General features: G+C 38.4%; 2 protein-coding genes across 7 annotated transcripts in view; both read right to left on the reverse strand.

The window, feature by feature from the left end:
* The window catches only part of RABGAP1 (RAB GTPase activating protein 1), a 186,033-nt gene that overhangs the window by 71,809 nt on the left and 96,939 nt on the right, over positions 1 to 17,285 (reverse strand). The gene's annotated exons all lie outside the window — the stretch shown is intronic.
* Positions 13,460 to 16,000, reverse strand: GPR21 (G protein-coupled receptor 21). Its single transcript, XM_053563049.1, has one exon. It carries the CDS (start codon positions 15,975 to 15,977, stop codon positions 14,928 to 14,930), a length of 1,050 nt encoding a protein of 349 aa, XP_053419024.1. The 5' UTR covers positions 15,978 to 16,000; the 3' UTR covers positions 13,460 to 14,927.

Genomic DNA, 17,285 nt, shown 5'->3' on the forward strand with positions numbered 1-17,285 from the left:
TGGGAGATTCTGACCTCTGCATGACAAAGAAATAATAGCAGTAATCTTTTCTTGAGTTTCTATGTTGTCACCAAGCAAAATTCTACATAATTCAGATGTGATAGTATCAAATTTTCATAATAATTTGCATGAAGGGTTATTAGCTCATTTTACAGAGCAGAAAACTAAGGGCCCCAGACCCGTGTTTTCACTATCTTTCTCTTCATTTCAGAGGGGAAAATGATTGAAGAGTATAAATTATGGTAACAGCTTTAAAGAGTTTTACCATTAATATAACATGAATCTGATCTTGAACTACAGCTATTAATGTTGATGTCATCTTCATTCAAAAATCAGGATCCTTCTGAAATTCAGATTGTCTAATTAATTGCCAGAACTAGGATATAAATTTTGTTTTAAATGTATTTCTAGTGCTCTATAGGCTACAACACACATTCTCCATACAATGACTTTAGTAATACATAATGTTAACCTAAACAGGAATAAGTTTGATCCCTGCAAATACCATGTCATGAAGGGGAACTTTTAAAAATAAAAAAGGCTTGAGTCAGATTCTGCTCCCCAGGGGCCAGTGAAGACAGAGATCCACAAATGGCCTTCTTATATTATTTATTTATTTGTGGGTTTTTTGGGTATAGCTATAAATAAATGGCTTTGGCAGGGAAGGTTTCCTCATTTTCTGGAAGAAATTTCAGAAATAAGTTATGCTGGAACTTTTGCTTTCTCCCTAAAATGCTGTCTTACCAATTCAGTAAGCATTTGTTGAAAGTTGACAGAATTTAAAGTTTTACTTTAAAAAGACTATTACTTTTGTATTTTGTTCAAAGCGAACATAGTCCTTTTATAACAAGGTAATAAATCTTTAAGTGACTATCACTATAGTCATGGTAGTCTAACATAAAGATAGATGTTTTACTCTGCAAAGGACTTTCTCGTGTCCTATCTGATAAATTTTAGATCACTTGGATACTTTATGTCAGTTTCATTCAAGGAAGTAGGGTGGGATGAGGAAGGGAATCAGACTATAGAAATTCTATTCTATCCAGAACCTAGCCCATCTTATGTACCACATCCTAAGGAAATCCATCTACCATGCACCTCTTCACACATAAACATTACACAGCACTTCGCATTCCTCTCCATGATCTCATGTCAGGCCTTGCTTGCATAATTTGTGTGCCAGGACACATATACGCATTATATACATAACACATGCATCTGTTTTCATGTATTTCTTGTCTTCATATTAAAAAAGGATGCTTTCTAGTACCTACTTTTCTAGTAAAAACCAAAATTACAAAGTCTTGAAAGATTCAGATATACTGGATTAAGAACAACTTATAGTCCCAAAATTCTGGGGTCTTACAGAGGGTCTCACAACCCCCAAATTCTGTTCCCACAACTGAGAAGGAAGGATAATACTGACTTTGCTTATATTTCTAGAAGGATGAAATGAGAGGATAAATAAGAAACTGCTCTTTAAAGAGCTAGAGATAATATAGTACTATTATGCCCTCACTTCCTATTTCAGTAATATTTTATAAACCTATGCCTCCTCCCTGCTTTATTTTTGTTAAATTTGTTTGCCCTTACCTAAATGTGATCTATACTTTTCATAAAAGATAATGCACCTCCATAGTTGTAAAGGTTAAATACCACAAAGCTAATAATGAAATAAATATTACTCCTTACACTCTGCTCTTAGAGGCAGCCATTCCATCTGTAGCTGGTAGGTTTCTCATGTCTTTGAATAAAATGCTTAAATTGCTATTTTCTTGGTTTTTCCACTTTTAGACATCAGCTTCAGACTTCATAGCATTGAAGACAATACTGCTGTTCTACTACATACCACACATCCCAGAATCTATCCCATACATAATTCCCTAAAACCCTCATCCTCTCTTCACAGTTTTGCTACCATTTTTGGTTAAACCTATACCAGAGTACATCATGACTTGAAGTTATTAATTACCTTCTTATTTCTGTTCCTAAGTTTTCTATGTATCTAATACCAAATCTGCCTCTAAAAATCTGACAAAACTATAAATTCCTTTCACCATGGTTAAAATCTTGATTATTTTTTCCTAGAAACATAAATCCTAGTGCCTTCTTTTTCCTTGCTTTAAATTAAATGAGCTGCTCCCTAGGTCTCCTGCACATTTGCCTTTCTAGGGCTTTCCTTCCAGTGGGAATTCCCTGTACCACTCTCCCGTGTTGAAGACGCTGTTTCCTGGATTCTGTGTCTTCCTCTTTCTTGGTTTCTTCCCTCATTCTGGAGAAGCATATCTTTCAGTAATTTCCTAAGAAAGTATGTAAAGTGAATATTTTGAGAGACTGCATATCTCAAAATGGGTTTATTTTACACTTACACCTGAATGATAGTTCAGGCATATAATTTTGGGTTGGAAATTACTCTTCCTCAAAATTTTGAAGTTATTCCCCATTGTCTTCTAGCTTCAGTGTGGCAGAAAGTCCAACAAAACTCAGTTCCCTATACTTTTCATGTTTCCACTCTCCCACTGCTCCCATAGAAGAAGAAGCTTTAAAGATTTTTATCCCCAGTGTTCTGAAATTTTATAATGATCTGCCATCATGTGAGTCTTTTTTATTATAATAAACTGGACCTTTTCATTATGGAAACTCACATCCTTTAGTTCTGGAAATTTTTCTTATGATATTTGAGAATTTCCTACTTTCTTTTCCTCTCTTCTATTTCTGAAAATCCTTTAGATATGAAGCCTTCTTGATCAAGGCTCTACTGTCTTGCTTTTCATCGACTATTTTCCATCTCTTTGTCTTTTGTTTCATTATCTGGCCTCCTTTTTAGCTTTCTTGTTGATTTAAAAAAATGTCCTGGCTCAGCGCCCGTAGCACAGTGGTTATGGCGTCAGCCACATACACCAAGAGTGGCAGGTTTGAACCTGGCCTGGGCCAGTTAAACAAGAATGACAACTGCAACAAAAAATAGCTGGGTGTTGTGGCGAGCACCTGTTGTCCCAGCTATTTGAGAGGCTGAGGCAAGAGGAGGTCTTAAGCCCAACTGTTTGAGGTTGCTGTGAGCTGTGACATCATGGCACTCTACTGAGGGTGACACAGTAAGACTCTGTCTCAAAAAAAAAAAAGTCTTATTATACTTTGTTATAAGAGCTTTCTCTTGCTCTCTTCCTGTTCATTTTTTTTTTTTTACCATTTATTTTATTTTTTTAACTTTCTTTCTTTTTTTATTGTTAAATCATAGCTGTGTACATTAGTGCAATCAAGGGGTACAATGTGCTGGTTTCATATACAATCTGTAATATTCTCATCAAACTGTTCAATGTGCCCTTCATGGCATTTTCTTATTGTATGCAGACATTTGTATTCTGCATTTAGTAAGTTTCGCCTGTACCCATTCTAAGATGCACCGTGTGTGTGGCCCCACCAATTACCTTCCCTCCACCCTAACTTCCTCCATCCCTTCCCCTTCCTTGGCCCTTTCCTCATAGTCTTGTGCTATAGTTGGGTTATAGCCTTCATGTGAAAGTTATAATTTAGCTTCATAGTAGGGCTGAGTACGTTGGATACTTTTTCTTCCATTCCTGAGATACTTTGCTAAGAAGAGTATGTTCCAGCTCCATCCATGTATGTTCCAGCTCCATCCATGTAAACATGAAAGAGGTAAAGTCTCCATCTTTCTTTAAGGCTGTATAATATTCCATGGTATACATGTACCACAATTTGCTAGTCCATTCATGGGTCGATGGGCTTCTTCCATGACATAGCAGTTATGAATTGGGCTGCAATAAACATTCTGGTACAGATGTCTTTGTTATATTGTGAGTTTTGGTCTTCTGGGTATAAACCTAGTAAAGGAATTATAGGATTGAATGGCAGGTCTACTTTTAGGTCTCTAAGTATTCTCCAAACATCCTTTCAAAAGGAACGTATTAGTGTGCATTCCCACCAGCAGTGTAGAAGTGTGCCCTTTTCTCCACATCCACGCCAACAACTCTGGTTTTGGGATTTTGTTATGTGGGCTACTCTTACTGGGGTTAGGTGATATCTCAAAGTAGTTCTGATTTGCATTTCTCTGATGATTAAGGATGATGAGCTTTTTTTCATATGTCTGTAAATCGTGCGTCTTCTTTAGAGAAGTTTCTCTTCAAGTCCCTTGCCCACCCTGAGATGGGATCACGTGTTCTTTTCTTGCTAATACGTTTGAGTTCTCTGTGGATTCTGGTTATTAGACCTTTACCGGAGGTATAACCTGCAAATATTTTCTCCCATTCTGAGGGCTGTCTGCTTGCTTTACTTACTGTGTTCTTGGCTGTGCAGAAGCTTTTTAGTTTGATCAGGTCCCAGTAGTGTATTTTTGATACTGCTTCAATTGCCTGGGGAGTCCTCCTCATAAAATATTCATCCAGGCCGACTCCTTCAAGAGTTTTCCCTGCACTTTCTTCAAGTATTTTTATAGTTTCATGTCTTAAGTTTAAATCTTTTATCCAGTGAGAATCTATCTTAGTTACTGGTGAAAGGTGTGGGTCTAGTTTCAATCTTCTACAGGTTGCCAGCCAGTTCACCCAGTACCATTTGTTAAATAGGGAATCTTTTCCCCACTGAATGTTTTTAATTGGCTTGTCAAAGATCAAATAACGGTCTTTCTGTTTATTTTTTTATTGCACATTCTTCTCCTTTAATGTATGTAAAATCTTCTCTGAGAGTATTATTTATACCTGGTTTTTCTCTTGACATTTTTCTTCAGCAATCTGCATTGTATCTATTTCCTCTGATTTCTGTTGCTTGTTTGACTGTTCAGGACTCTGTATTTTATGGGAAAAGGTTTTCTGGCTGCCTGTTAATACTAAAAAAGTAGCTTTGGCACCTGTGGGTCAGCGGCTAGGGCACTGGCCACATACAGCAGAGCTGCAGGGTTTAAATCCAACCTGGGCCTGGCAAACATCGATGACAACTACAACCAAAAAATAGCTGGGCATTGTGGCAGGCACCTGTAGTCACAATTACTTGGGAGGCTGAGGCAAAAGAATCGTTTAAGCCGAAGAGTTTGAGGTTTCTGTGTGCTGTGACACCATGGCACTCTATGGAGGGTGACATAGTGAGACTCCGTCTCAAAAAAAATAAATAAAAACGTAGTGCTAAAAAACTAATTGGAAATGCCTTATGTATGAGTGGGATTTATTGATTGATGGGCCTCACTTCAAGGTGATTGGCAGAGAATGTGGTGGTTTGTTTCCAAGGTCTCAAATGTCAAGTCCCCAGAATGGATTCCTTTTATCTTCTGCTTGGAACATTCTGAGAGTGTAGAGGAACAAAGGGACTGATTATTTAACATATAGATCCTCTCTTAACATGTTTTCAACAAAGTAGCCTAGTGCCTCAGCTATGTTTGGCATCCAGAGTGTGTGGTTCAACTTCCCCATAGAGTCAATCTCCCATCCTCTCCCATCAGCTGCTTGGGCAGCGCCTGTGGCTCAGTCAGTAGGGCACCGGCCCCATATACCGAGGGTGGCGGGTTCAAACCCAGCCCCGGCCAAACTGCAACCAAAAAATAGCTGGGCATTGTGGCGGGCGCCTGTAGTCCCAGCTGCTCCGGAGGCTGAGGCAAGAGAATCGCTTGAGCCCAGGAGTTGGAGGTTGCTGTGAGCTGTGTGAGGCCATGGCACTCTACCGAGGGCCATAAAGTGAAACTCTGTCTCTACAAAAAAAAAAAAAAAAAAATCAGCTGCTTGCTTTGGCCAATTGGAGATAGGGATTAAAGTGGGATCAGGAAGAGGAGTGGAGGGGGGGGTGATGGTGTCTAAATAAATGTTCCTTATATAAACTATCAATTATTCTGTTTTCAGAAATTTCTGTTTCATACTACTCTACACTTGTAGATGCATCTTGAGAATCAAATTCCCAAATAGTTACTAGGTTTTATAAACAAATTAGCTTATTTTTGTTCTTTCTTCTCCCTTGACTTTATGATTTGGCTATATGGATTCTACTGAGTCAGTTATCACTAGTTGACTGGGTTTCTATATTCCAAAATTTTGTTGGCATCATTTATCTGCCATCATCTCTGCTCTCCTTCTCTTTGTCCGTATGTATTTTACCTTTGCTATTCTTTATAGTGGAGGTAATAGATAAGCATGCTATATTTAGCAGGACGATTATCATATTTTTCAAGATTAAGTTTATATAACTAGTAAAGGACATAAACTTTAGAGTCAAAGAACGGGATTTGAATCATAACATTCATTAAGTATATGTGTAACTTTGGAATTTTCTTAACCTCAATAAGTCTAAATTTTCTGACCTACAAAATAGGGAAATCAAAAATAACTACATGATAGGTTGCTGTCAAAATTAAATGGAAGGGCCTTGGTGCCTGTGGCTCAAATGGCTAAGGTGCCAGACACATCTACCTGACCTGGCGGTTTCAAATCCAGCCCGGGCCCGCCAAACAACTATGATGGCTGCAACAACAACAACAAAAAATAGCCGGGCTTTCTGGCAGGCGCCTGTAGTCCCAGCTACTTGGGAGGAGGAGGCAGGAGAACTGCTTGAGCCCAGGAGTTGGAAGTTGCTGTGAGCTGTGATGCTACAGCACTCTACCCAGTGCGACAGCTTGAGGCTCTGTCTTAAAAAAAAAAAAAAAAATTAAATGGAAGGGCTTTGAAGTCAAAAAGACATGGATTTGAACCCCAGAGCTTCCATTTACAAGCTGTGCGATTCTGGCAACACTAAATCTCAGTTTCCTCATCTGTATAATGTAGTTAATAATAGTCACTAGTTCATACAGTGTTGAAAGAACTAAATGTGATGAAGTCCATAAGATTCTCCTGAAACATAATGAGCTTCAATTAACATGTTGTTGCTCATGCTTCAACATTTAGCATTACGTACATATATGTGTGTGTGCACCACAGACGTGGCTGAGTAAGCCAAGTTCCAAGTCTTCTGCAAAAGCAACATGATGTACTAGAAGAGAAAGATGGATTAGGAAGCAGAAAATCTGGGTATTATCATAAATAGATGTGTGGCCACTGAACTGGTTTCCTGTCTTTAGAATGACGCAATCAGATTACATGATTTCTAAGATCATTTCCAATTCAACCACCCGACCCTCCTTTGCTAGATATGACTTAACATTTTATATAGTTAATATCTCAATCCTAATTATCTGACTGGTACTATTAATTTTTATAGGCACTTTCATACTTTTTCCAACTAAGCACTAAACGAAAACCAAGATGAGTCGCTCCTCCAAACTAACAAAAAGGAATAAGGATGCCCTTATGAATAATAAATCTTAAAAATATATTTTATGATAAAAGATGAGACCAGTGATATAAAACCAACTCTTTTTAAAGATAAAGAATGAGTTGCAGACTTGCAGATTGCAAGGAATTTGAATAAAATACAAGTAACAAAATAAATTAATTGAATTAAAGAAACCCTGTAATATACCACTTAGAAAGCAGTATCAAAAGTAGAGACAATTTATTTTTTTTTTTTTATCCCAATGACAAGGCTTTTCCAGTTGTGAAGATTGGACATTTGAGCCAGTGATGTTCACATTATAGAACCATGTTCTGATACTGTATCCTCACTAAGCAATCTTCTAAAAGTGGTTTGGCTTCCCATAAAGATTTACCATTAGGAAAAGACCACTTCCTGTCATAACAATTTTAAATTAACAGCATGATTATGACTTTACATCAGCATTACATGATTTTACCCAAAGAAACAGACCCACTGAGTGTCCCACCAGGAGGCCTTGGCAAATTCCTCCAGATAAAGTCATTCTGAGGCCTCTTAGATAAGTCACATAATTTTGCACATGAAACATCTAAAGACTATAAAGTTCAACAAGTTTAGATCACTCCTGAAGATCCTTCTCTGATGTACCTGGCACACAGGTAAGTGCTTCTTAATTGTTTCTTAGACTTTCCCTAAAAGCCACCGCTCTTACAAATATAATTTTCCACACCCTATGGAAGTTTCAAGGACATACTTCCTTCTATTTCCTTTTTTTTTTTTTTTGTAGAGACAGAGTCTCACTTTATGGCCCTCGGTAGAGTGCCGTGGCCTCACACAGCTCACAGCAACCTCCATCCAACTCCTGGATTAAGCTATTCTCTTGCCTCAGCCTCCCGAGTAGCTGGGACTACAGGCGCCCGGCTATTTTTTGGTTGCAGTTTTGGCCGAGGCCGGGTTTGAACCCGCCACCCTCGGTATATGAGGCCGGCGCCTTACCGACTGAGCCACAGGTGCCACCCCATACTTCCTTCTAAATACATGACTAATAATAGTGTGTTAAGAAAAGGATGGAAGGGAAGACAGAGCTAGAAAATTCGTAAAGACTGAAAGAGAGAAAAAACAAAACTACATATTTATATCAGTTTCTTTCACCAAGGCTTTCTATAGTTCTTCCTCCCTTGTGAGTGATTTTATAGCTTCCCTTATCTGGATCTAGAGCTAAGATGATTTTATCCAACTACCTATTTCTTATCCTTGCTGTGAGAAATTGGCAATTTGAAAGCATTGCCTGAAGCTCCCTGGGTGAGGATACAGGGTTTCCAGGAGTAAAATTACCTCCCACATTAATCTCTTTTTTTTTTTTAAAGAATTTTGTTCTGAGGCTCTAACCCAGTTTTATTTTTATTTATTTATTTATTTTATTTATTTTTTGCAGTTTTTGGCCAGGGCTGGGTTTGAACCTGCCACCTCCGGCATATGGGGCCAGTGCCCTACTCCATTGAGCCACAGGTGCCACCCCCACATTAATCTCTTGGTATTAAAAGGAGATATTATTAAAGTCTAGAATGGCCTCGGCCAAACTGAAAGACAGTTATGGATCTCTGGACTACCTGTTGAATATCAATGTTCTAAATGGATGTGAGAAGGCTAGTGACTAGAAGCAACAATTATCGAGTCATTTATTAATTCTGTAAAATGTAGCTTCAGCTGAGTCAGGTCCTCTGTTAAGATTTTGGGTCTAAAAATACTGAGATACTATCCCTTTCCTTCAGAATGTTTGCAGACAAGTAAACAGCAAATGAAAGCAGTTTCATGTTGAATTTAATACTACTGTTATTTTATAAAGGTGAGGGCCAGGTGCAGTGGCTCACAGCTGTAATCCTAGCACTGTGGGAGGCCAAGGCAGGTGGATTGCTTGAGCTCAGAAGTTTGTGACCAGTCTGAGCAAGAACCTATCTCTAAAAATAGCCAGGCGTCAGTCATGGAGGGCACCTGTAGTCCCGGCTATCTGGGAGGCTGAGGCAAGGGAATCATTTCAGCCCAAGAGTTTCAGGTTGCTGTGAGCTGTGATGCCACAGCACTCTACCAAGGGTGAAAAGTGAGACTCTGTCTTAAAAAAAAAAAGAAAGAAAGAAAGAAAGAAAGAAAGAAAGGTGAGGATTTATCCTGCCTCTCTTCTCAGGTCAGAGATTGCTAAGTAGCATGGGGGAGTGACATACATACCACTGAACTTCAAAGATCTTATGTGAGGGAGCACGTCATGGCAAATGGCTTCCTTACAACTAAAAGCATGACAGATACAAATAACAGAAATCATTTTTTTATTTGCCAAGCACTTCATAATTTACAGAGTACTTTCACAATCATTTTTTAATCAAATCCTCAATGTAACCCTATGAGGTATAAAGGGACCACTGTCTCCATTCACAGAGGAAATTAAGTGCTTAGAGAGGTGACTTGCCCTAATTTACAAAACTAGTTAATTAGAAACAGAAATCTAAATTTTTTGATTCTCAAAGTTCATTTTTATCATACTATGATGCCGTTTTGTCACTTAAATTTGAAGAAGAGCCAATGATTCACATTTACAGGCATTTAAGAAATGTCTATAATATTTTCAAAGTCTGTAAAATAATATTGGTAATATGGAAATTTAACAGTTTTTATTCAACCTAAAGTAGAAAAAAATATACAAAAATCAACACACAAAATGATCTGTGAAGACTTTTAAAAAAATCTCAGTGACATGATTCTCTCATCCTTAAACTTCCCCAAATTTGCTCGTATAACAATAAACTCTGGTTTGACAATAATTTATTTTGCAAATCTCTTATGATACAAAAATACATAGTCACTAAAATTAAGATATTTCCTACAAAGTCACTGTGCAGATTTTTCAAATAAACTGAAAAGCTGAGGAATCCCTCCCAGAAACCACTCCACTGTCTGGGAGTACATAACCCTGTCAGCTTCATTTTCAAGTTCCAAGACATGGACAATGTATACTTAAAGTAAAAAAATTCAAGTTTTGCCAACTCTTCAAATACTAAGACCATTATTCAAGTAAAAAGGAAAAGCATTACAAAAGGCTCAAAAAGAATTTTTCCATCAATAAAGCCTAAAGAAAACCTTTTCAAAATGAAATTTTGCTAAGAGTCAACTGGTCCATGAAAAATACAAATATCCATTCTAGCTTAACATAGCACTCTCATTAAAGCAGAGCAAGTTAGTCCATTTATAATTACATTTTTGCTCTAAACAACTTCAATGAAATCACTCCATAAAAACACACAGCTAATATACAAATGTTAACAGTTAATATAATCATATTTTAAAACTTACTATGAATTAATTTTAGCACAATCACCAAAAGCATATGCTTCCTCTGATACCAGTCATATATCAGCTATTTTGCCAAAGCCAAGATAATTGTGTAGAAAAATACACTTTTCTCTAGTTTGAATTAGTCAGATTGGTATTTAAACCAAAACCATCATCAAATATTGCATTAAATACGCCAGGATGAAAAAATCAGTTGAACACAAACTCTCTCAACATATCACAGAGAAAACGTTCCCAGCCACCCTCATCCAGGTGCATCTCCTCTTCCACAACATACACGAAAACAAAAAAAATAAATAAAAAGGCACGACAGGCAGTCCCTAAGCTACAAACACCTGTCTTCCATACAACTTGCACTTACCAAGGGAGGCTATGACAGTAAGTCCCCTGAGTTACAAAACCATCAACTGATGTACCACTCACTCTTAGGAACAGAGGCTATTACAGGTATCGATAAAGGTACCTGTTTCAACTTACTTACAAATTCAACTTAGGAACAAACATACAGAACCTATCTCGTTCATAAACCAGAGACTGCCTGTATAGACAAGGAATGTGAAAATAATAGAACTGATACTGGGAGAAAACTTAAGAGTTTGTATGGCACAATGACGATTTGATAAACTGGAAAGATACTTGCTATTAAGCAAGTATTGGTTGGGAGACAGGCTCTTTAATTTTCTTTAAAATTATTCTGTCTGTTAAATAGTTTCTACTTCAGTTTGGGGTTGAAACATTAATAGAGATTCCAATGTAGAAAAAAAATGCTTCTTTTTTTTTTTTCCTTCTCTTTCAGCTGCAGCTTGAGCATCGAGCATTCATCTTTCATTATATCCTTCCGAGAACTCAATAGAGTGGGAGATAATAGCTGTGGTGTCACAAGCTAGGTAGTGAGCTAGAGACGAGCAGGGCAGATGACAGGTGCTTGCGATTAGGCTAATTTGGACCAAAAAGAAAAAAATGCTTCTAATAAAATCCAAATTTGGGACGAGGAAAAGAATGTAAACATGTATTAACAAAAGATCTTTCTATTATAAAAGAGTCGTCAGCTGGGAGCAGTGGCTCAGGCCTGTAATCCTTGCACTTTGAGAGGTGGAGGTGGGAAGACTGTTTGAGGCCAGCAATTCAAGACCAGCCTAAGCAACACAAGGAGACCCCATCTCTACAAAAAAAATTTTTTTCAATTAGCTAGGTGTGGTGGTGTATTAACTACAGCCCTAGCTACTGGGGAAGTAAGCTATGATCATACCACTGCTCTCCAATGTGGGTAGACTGAGACTTTGTCTCAAAAAGAAGTAGTCAGGCATGGTGGTGCTTGCCAGCTATGAGAGGATGAGGCAACAGAATTGCTGAAGCCCAATTCTCATTTGATGTTGCTGTAAGCTATGATGCCAAGGCACTCTACCCAGGGCAACAGAGTGAGACTGTCTCAACGACAACAACCACCACAACAAATTGTCTTTGTAGTTACTAAAAGACCAGCTTGACTAGCCATTATAAGAAAATTTATTTTATTTTATATTTTTTTGAGACAGAGTCTCACTATGTCACCCTCTGTAGAGTGGGTAGAGTGCTGTGGTGTCACAGCTCACAGCAACCTCAAACTCTTGCTTGGGCTTAAGCGATTCTCTTACCTCAGCCTCCCAAGTAGCTGGGACTACAGGCTCCCATCACAACGCCCAGCTACTTTTTGTTATAGTTGTCATTGTTAAGCGATTCTCTTGCCTCAGCCTCCCAAGTAGCTGGGACTACAGGCTCCCGTCACAACGCCCAGCTATTTTCATTGTTGTTTGGCAGGCCCTGGATGGGTTCAAACCCGCCAGCCCTGGTATATGTGGCCGGTGCCCTAGCCGCTGAGTATAGGTGCCAAGCCAATGAGAAAATTTAAAAGAATACTTTTTCTCTATTCCATTCTCAACAAGATGAAACCCTATTGGAAAAGAAAAAAGGTCACAGCTCCCAAGAAAGTAAAGTCTACTGATAAAACACATTAATTTTAAATAAAAATCAAGTCTATAAGATATCCCTATTTGCGTGAGTAAAAATTCATTAGCAAACTGCAAATGTAAACAGATTACATTCTCTAACACATATGAAAAAAGATAAATTGTTTTTTAAAGATCTATATCACTTAAATAAAGGGGAAGTGTGTGCAATACAACTATTTTTCATAATCCAGCATTAAAGGTTTTTCCACTTGAAATGGCAATTTAACAAAGCCATTTGTAACACAACTTGCAATTTCAGTATGAGTCCTAAATTTTGAAACAGCTTAGAATTAAGTTTGCTAACACTAAATATAAAGAGCAAGCAAGAATCTGAAATTTGAATGTTTATATAATACTTGGTCACTTAAAATAAAAAGTTTATGTACAGCACACTGGAGATTAAAATCAAATTGATGTAACCTAAAATCAAAACACACTGCTCTTTATTTTAAAAGAGGGATGGGGTTTCTGACATCATGATGGAAAACCAAAGTATATATGCCTGTTTTATAAATGTCTATGTCCTTTCTTGGATTCAGAAATCCACTTTAACCCATGTCTCTTGGGTTTGTTTCTTCCATCTTCCATCTCACTAAACACCATTGTCATATTCAGATTACAACATCTAGCCAAAGGCAGAGAGATCAAATAAGTTCCCTGAAGACTTCCAAAACATTAGACCAATAGAAAAGTAGAGGAAATACTCTCATGCCTAGAGTTGCCAGAAATTGTTCTAGCCTTTTTAAAAATAAACATCTTGGGGAGGCGCCTGTGGCTCAGTCGGTAAGGCGCCGGCCCCATATACAGAGGGTGGCGGGTTCAAACCTGGCTCCGGCCAAACTGCAACCAAAAAATAGCCGGGCGTTGTGGCGGGCGCCTGTAGTCCCAGTTACTCGGGAGGCTGAGGCAAGAGAATCGCTTAAACCCAGGAGTTGGAGTTTGCTGTGAGCTGTGTGAGGCCACAGCACTCCCATAAAGTGAGACTCTGTCTCTACAAAAAAAAAATAAAATAAATAAACATCTTGCTCTAAAGATAATCACTTTTAAAGAACAAAACATCACTACTATATACAAACAGAGCACTTCAATAATAACTCTATAGAACAATAATAAAATTCTGTAGATGCTGCTAGTACTACAGCCAAAAAGAGAAAAAAAGGTTATTAAGGAAAGAACAGTATATCAAAGGATTTTTTTCCAGAAAGCAAACAGGAATGAAACTACAGATAATATAGATTACAATTTCCCTTTCTCTTCTTCAAATGCAGATTTGTTTAACACTGACTGAAAGTATGCTTTTCAAAAATAACTAGTTGCTACTGTATTAGTTGATCCCATCTAGCCACAAAGAAAATGTCTCAATTAACTATCTTTTATTTTAAAAATAAATTAGAATACTACAGTGTATTTTCTAACTTAGTTGCTTAGGACATATCTCCCTGATGTTCTAGTATTTCAAAAGACTTTGGATGAAAAGAACAAAGAAGATTAAAGACATTTTAAATAGATTTTCATTATTACAAAATTGATAGCCTCTATCTGGCCTAATCATTTCTTAACTTAAAAACGTTTTGTTGTAAAACAGAAATCTAAATTCGAATATTCTCAATATACATACACACAAAAGGTATGAATACTGGACCACGACCTCTATGCACAAATATCTTTAGATCTCTGTGAAGCATGGCATGAAAAGTAGCTCTATTTTTCATAAACTGTATGATTTGACTGCATTTTTGCCTTGTGGTTCATTATAAAATTCTAAAATTAATGTTTAAGTGTTCGCATTATTCACCCTATTGAGAATTATCTCAAGAGAATAAGACATAAAACACCTGGCTTTCTAAATGACAGTGTTGAAGTGTAGTTATACTTTGGCATACATAAAAAATTTTTTTCAATCTTTTAATTCATCACTGTTTTTAACATTCTTGTTGAAAGAAATCAATTGTACATGAAGCCCAAATAGCCAGGAAAAAACTCAGAGAATAACAAGAAAATGATGATTTTAAATGCTAACACTTTTCACACTCAGGTTCTGTCACGCCAGCTGAAGAGAGGTGTTAGATATGGCTTTATTCATTTTAATTCTGAGAACTGTAGTCATTTCCATGACATTTTAAAATTTGGAACCGAGACTAATTTATCTTCATGATCTTGATTCTTCTAATTCAAAAGTACTTTTGAAAATCATTTTGGCAAATTTAGAAAGCATTTGGATCATTCGTTTGCTATTGCTTAATGTAAAATTATTCTGTCTCAGATTTCCTAGTAAGCTAGGAATACTAAGAGACAAAAAAAGGGGGAGGGGGAGGAAACCCCACATAGACAGGGTGACCCAGTATCTGAGCCTCGTCAGACATGACATCCATTAAGAGGACCTTTGCTCCTAACTGTGTAAGGATCCTTGGCTGTGGTCTGACTTGCACAAGAAGTACACATGGCCCCTGAAAGGCGCATTAGTCCCTTTTGGAAGACACTGTTGGAGAGACTATAAATGACACAGTTGCAGAAACTGTTACTAATAGCAAGCCAGGTGGTCAAGAAGGATGCAGAGCGGTTACTGTGCCCAGTGGAGCTCTCCAGTAAGAAGTAGATGATATATGGCAACCAGAGGATGTAAAACACACTAGTGATACGGAACAGGACCATGGCATAGCGCTTATCAGGACAGGCCTGTACTTCCCCAGTTTCCCCACATTGGCTGCTGAAGCGGGCTTGCCTCTCGCTGATTTCCTTTGTGTGCTGTTGGCAGATGCGGAAGATGTTGAAATAGGTGAAGCAGACAATAAGGGCTGCGGGGGCATATAACATCATCACGATGAACAGGGTGAAGTAGGGGTTGGTCTGCCAGGATTCTGCACACCACTGAAATACATCTCCATGAAATCCAGGTTTTCCCCAGTGGAAAAAGGAAGGCAAGAAGACCAGGGTTGAGTACAGCCAAATCAGGAAAATACACAGGCGTAGTCTCCAGGGTGTAACCAGGGTATTATAAGTTAAAGGTTTAGTAATAGCAATGTATCTATCGATGCTGATACAGGCCAGAGAGGCCATGGAGACGCTCTTCAGAACTGATACTATAAAACCAAATGTCTGGCAAGTCAAGGACTCCTCTATTGGAAGTGGGTAGTGGAGGAGTGATAAAGAAGGAACCAGGCAGCTTACCCCAACAAAAAGGTCAGCATATGCCATAGTCTGTATAAAATAACTTGTAGTATGATGGTTCAACAAAGGTGCACAGTGAAATACAAAAATCACAATGATGTTGCCAGAAATAATTAATACAGTTAGAAAGACAACAATCAGCACTTCCAAAAGGCAAAAATCGACGGTTTCCAAATAGCCAAATGCCAAGAGGCAGAAAGGGTGGCTGCTCTGATTACCATCCAAGGTGGAATTCATCTTGAGGTCAGGAGTGATCTCTTACTTCATGCTGCCGCCTGGCTGCTGCCAACAGTTCAAAGGAACAGCTGCTGTCATAGCGGTCAGCTTTGCATGTGTGTAATAATGCCAGAGGAGCCTTAGTCCCCAAGCTCCTGATGCTGCTGCTCTGGTGCATTGCCTGCAGTGCAATTCCCCTTTAAATCCTTCTTGGAATAAGGAGAGCCAGCAGCAGTCATCTGGCAGACGCAGCCATAGTGGCAGGTTCACCATACATATAGTACCAAAAAAGTAAAGTAAACTCTGAGGACAACGTCTTCAGGCCAAGTGAGAGTAGGGGGAAGGGGCAGAAGAGAAGGGAGGAAGATTAGAAGCTTCAGCAGGAGTTGTAATGAGTCTCCTCTGAACGGCTGATAGAAGAAAAGGAGAGAGCATTTTACTTTTCGCATCCAATGCCCTAATTAAAGAACCTGGCTAGCTCAGACTAGCATCATCCTTCCCACTCCACCCTTCCTGGTACCAGTATTCATGGCTACCCCCAATAGCACCCCACTTAACTGGTGCTTACTCTACAGAGTAACAGCAGCGACATCAAGCTTTTAAGATCAACATAAAACAAAATTAACTGCAGTCAGATCAATCCACCCCCATTTCCTTTTATGTATTTGAGCCTTTTGGTGGAGAAAAGGAATTTGCTTATAACATTTCTGAAAACATTCCACTACAATTACCACTAATAAAATTAGCTATAATAACTTACTTTCTTCATCAATTCCAAAGTAATATTTTGCCTCTTTAAAAACATTTCAACAGAATTTAGCTCAATTTCAGAATGTTACCTGTAATTCTGTATGCTGCAATCCAAACAAAAGCCACAATACATCCTTAACAGAAAGCCTTGCAAAGCAGGAATGTGCTTCAGCCCAATGTACTGCAGAACAGAGACACAGAGGGAGGGGATAAAGAAGTAGGAGGGGAAATAGGAGAAGAGGGGGCTTGGGAAAAGGAAGAAAGGGGGAGGGGAAAGAAGACACATGTACAAGCACACACTCTGGCATCTTTAACAACTCATTGGAATTCATCACCAGAGAAGTGCTCCTTGATTTGCAGACTGCACAGTGGGGGAATGACTTAGTATGCCTGCAGTGCAGCATGTGAAAGCTGTTTCCTCGTCTGTCTGGAACCCCCCTTTTAGCAGATAAGCAAAATTTAGACTTTAAGCAAGCAGAAGGGACAGTATCCAGGACAGAGCGTCAGGAATTAGACTCAACTACATTGCCAGATGGGTAATGGTGAGGGGAAATTCCTATTTTCTTGCCGCATTTTCCC

This window comes from Nycticebus coucang, chromosome 2 (genome assembly GCF_027406575.1).
Source record: "Nycticebus coucang isolate mNycCou1 chromosome 2, mNycCou1.pri, whole genome shotgun sequence".
NCBI lineage: Eukaryota > Metazoa > Chordata > Mammalia > Primates > Lorisidae > Nycticebus > Nycticebus coucang.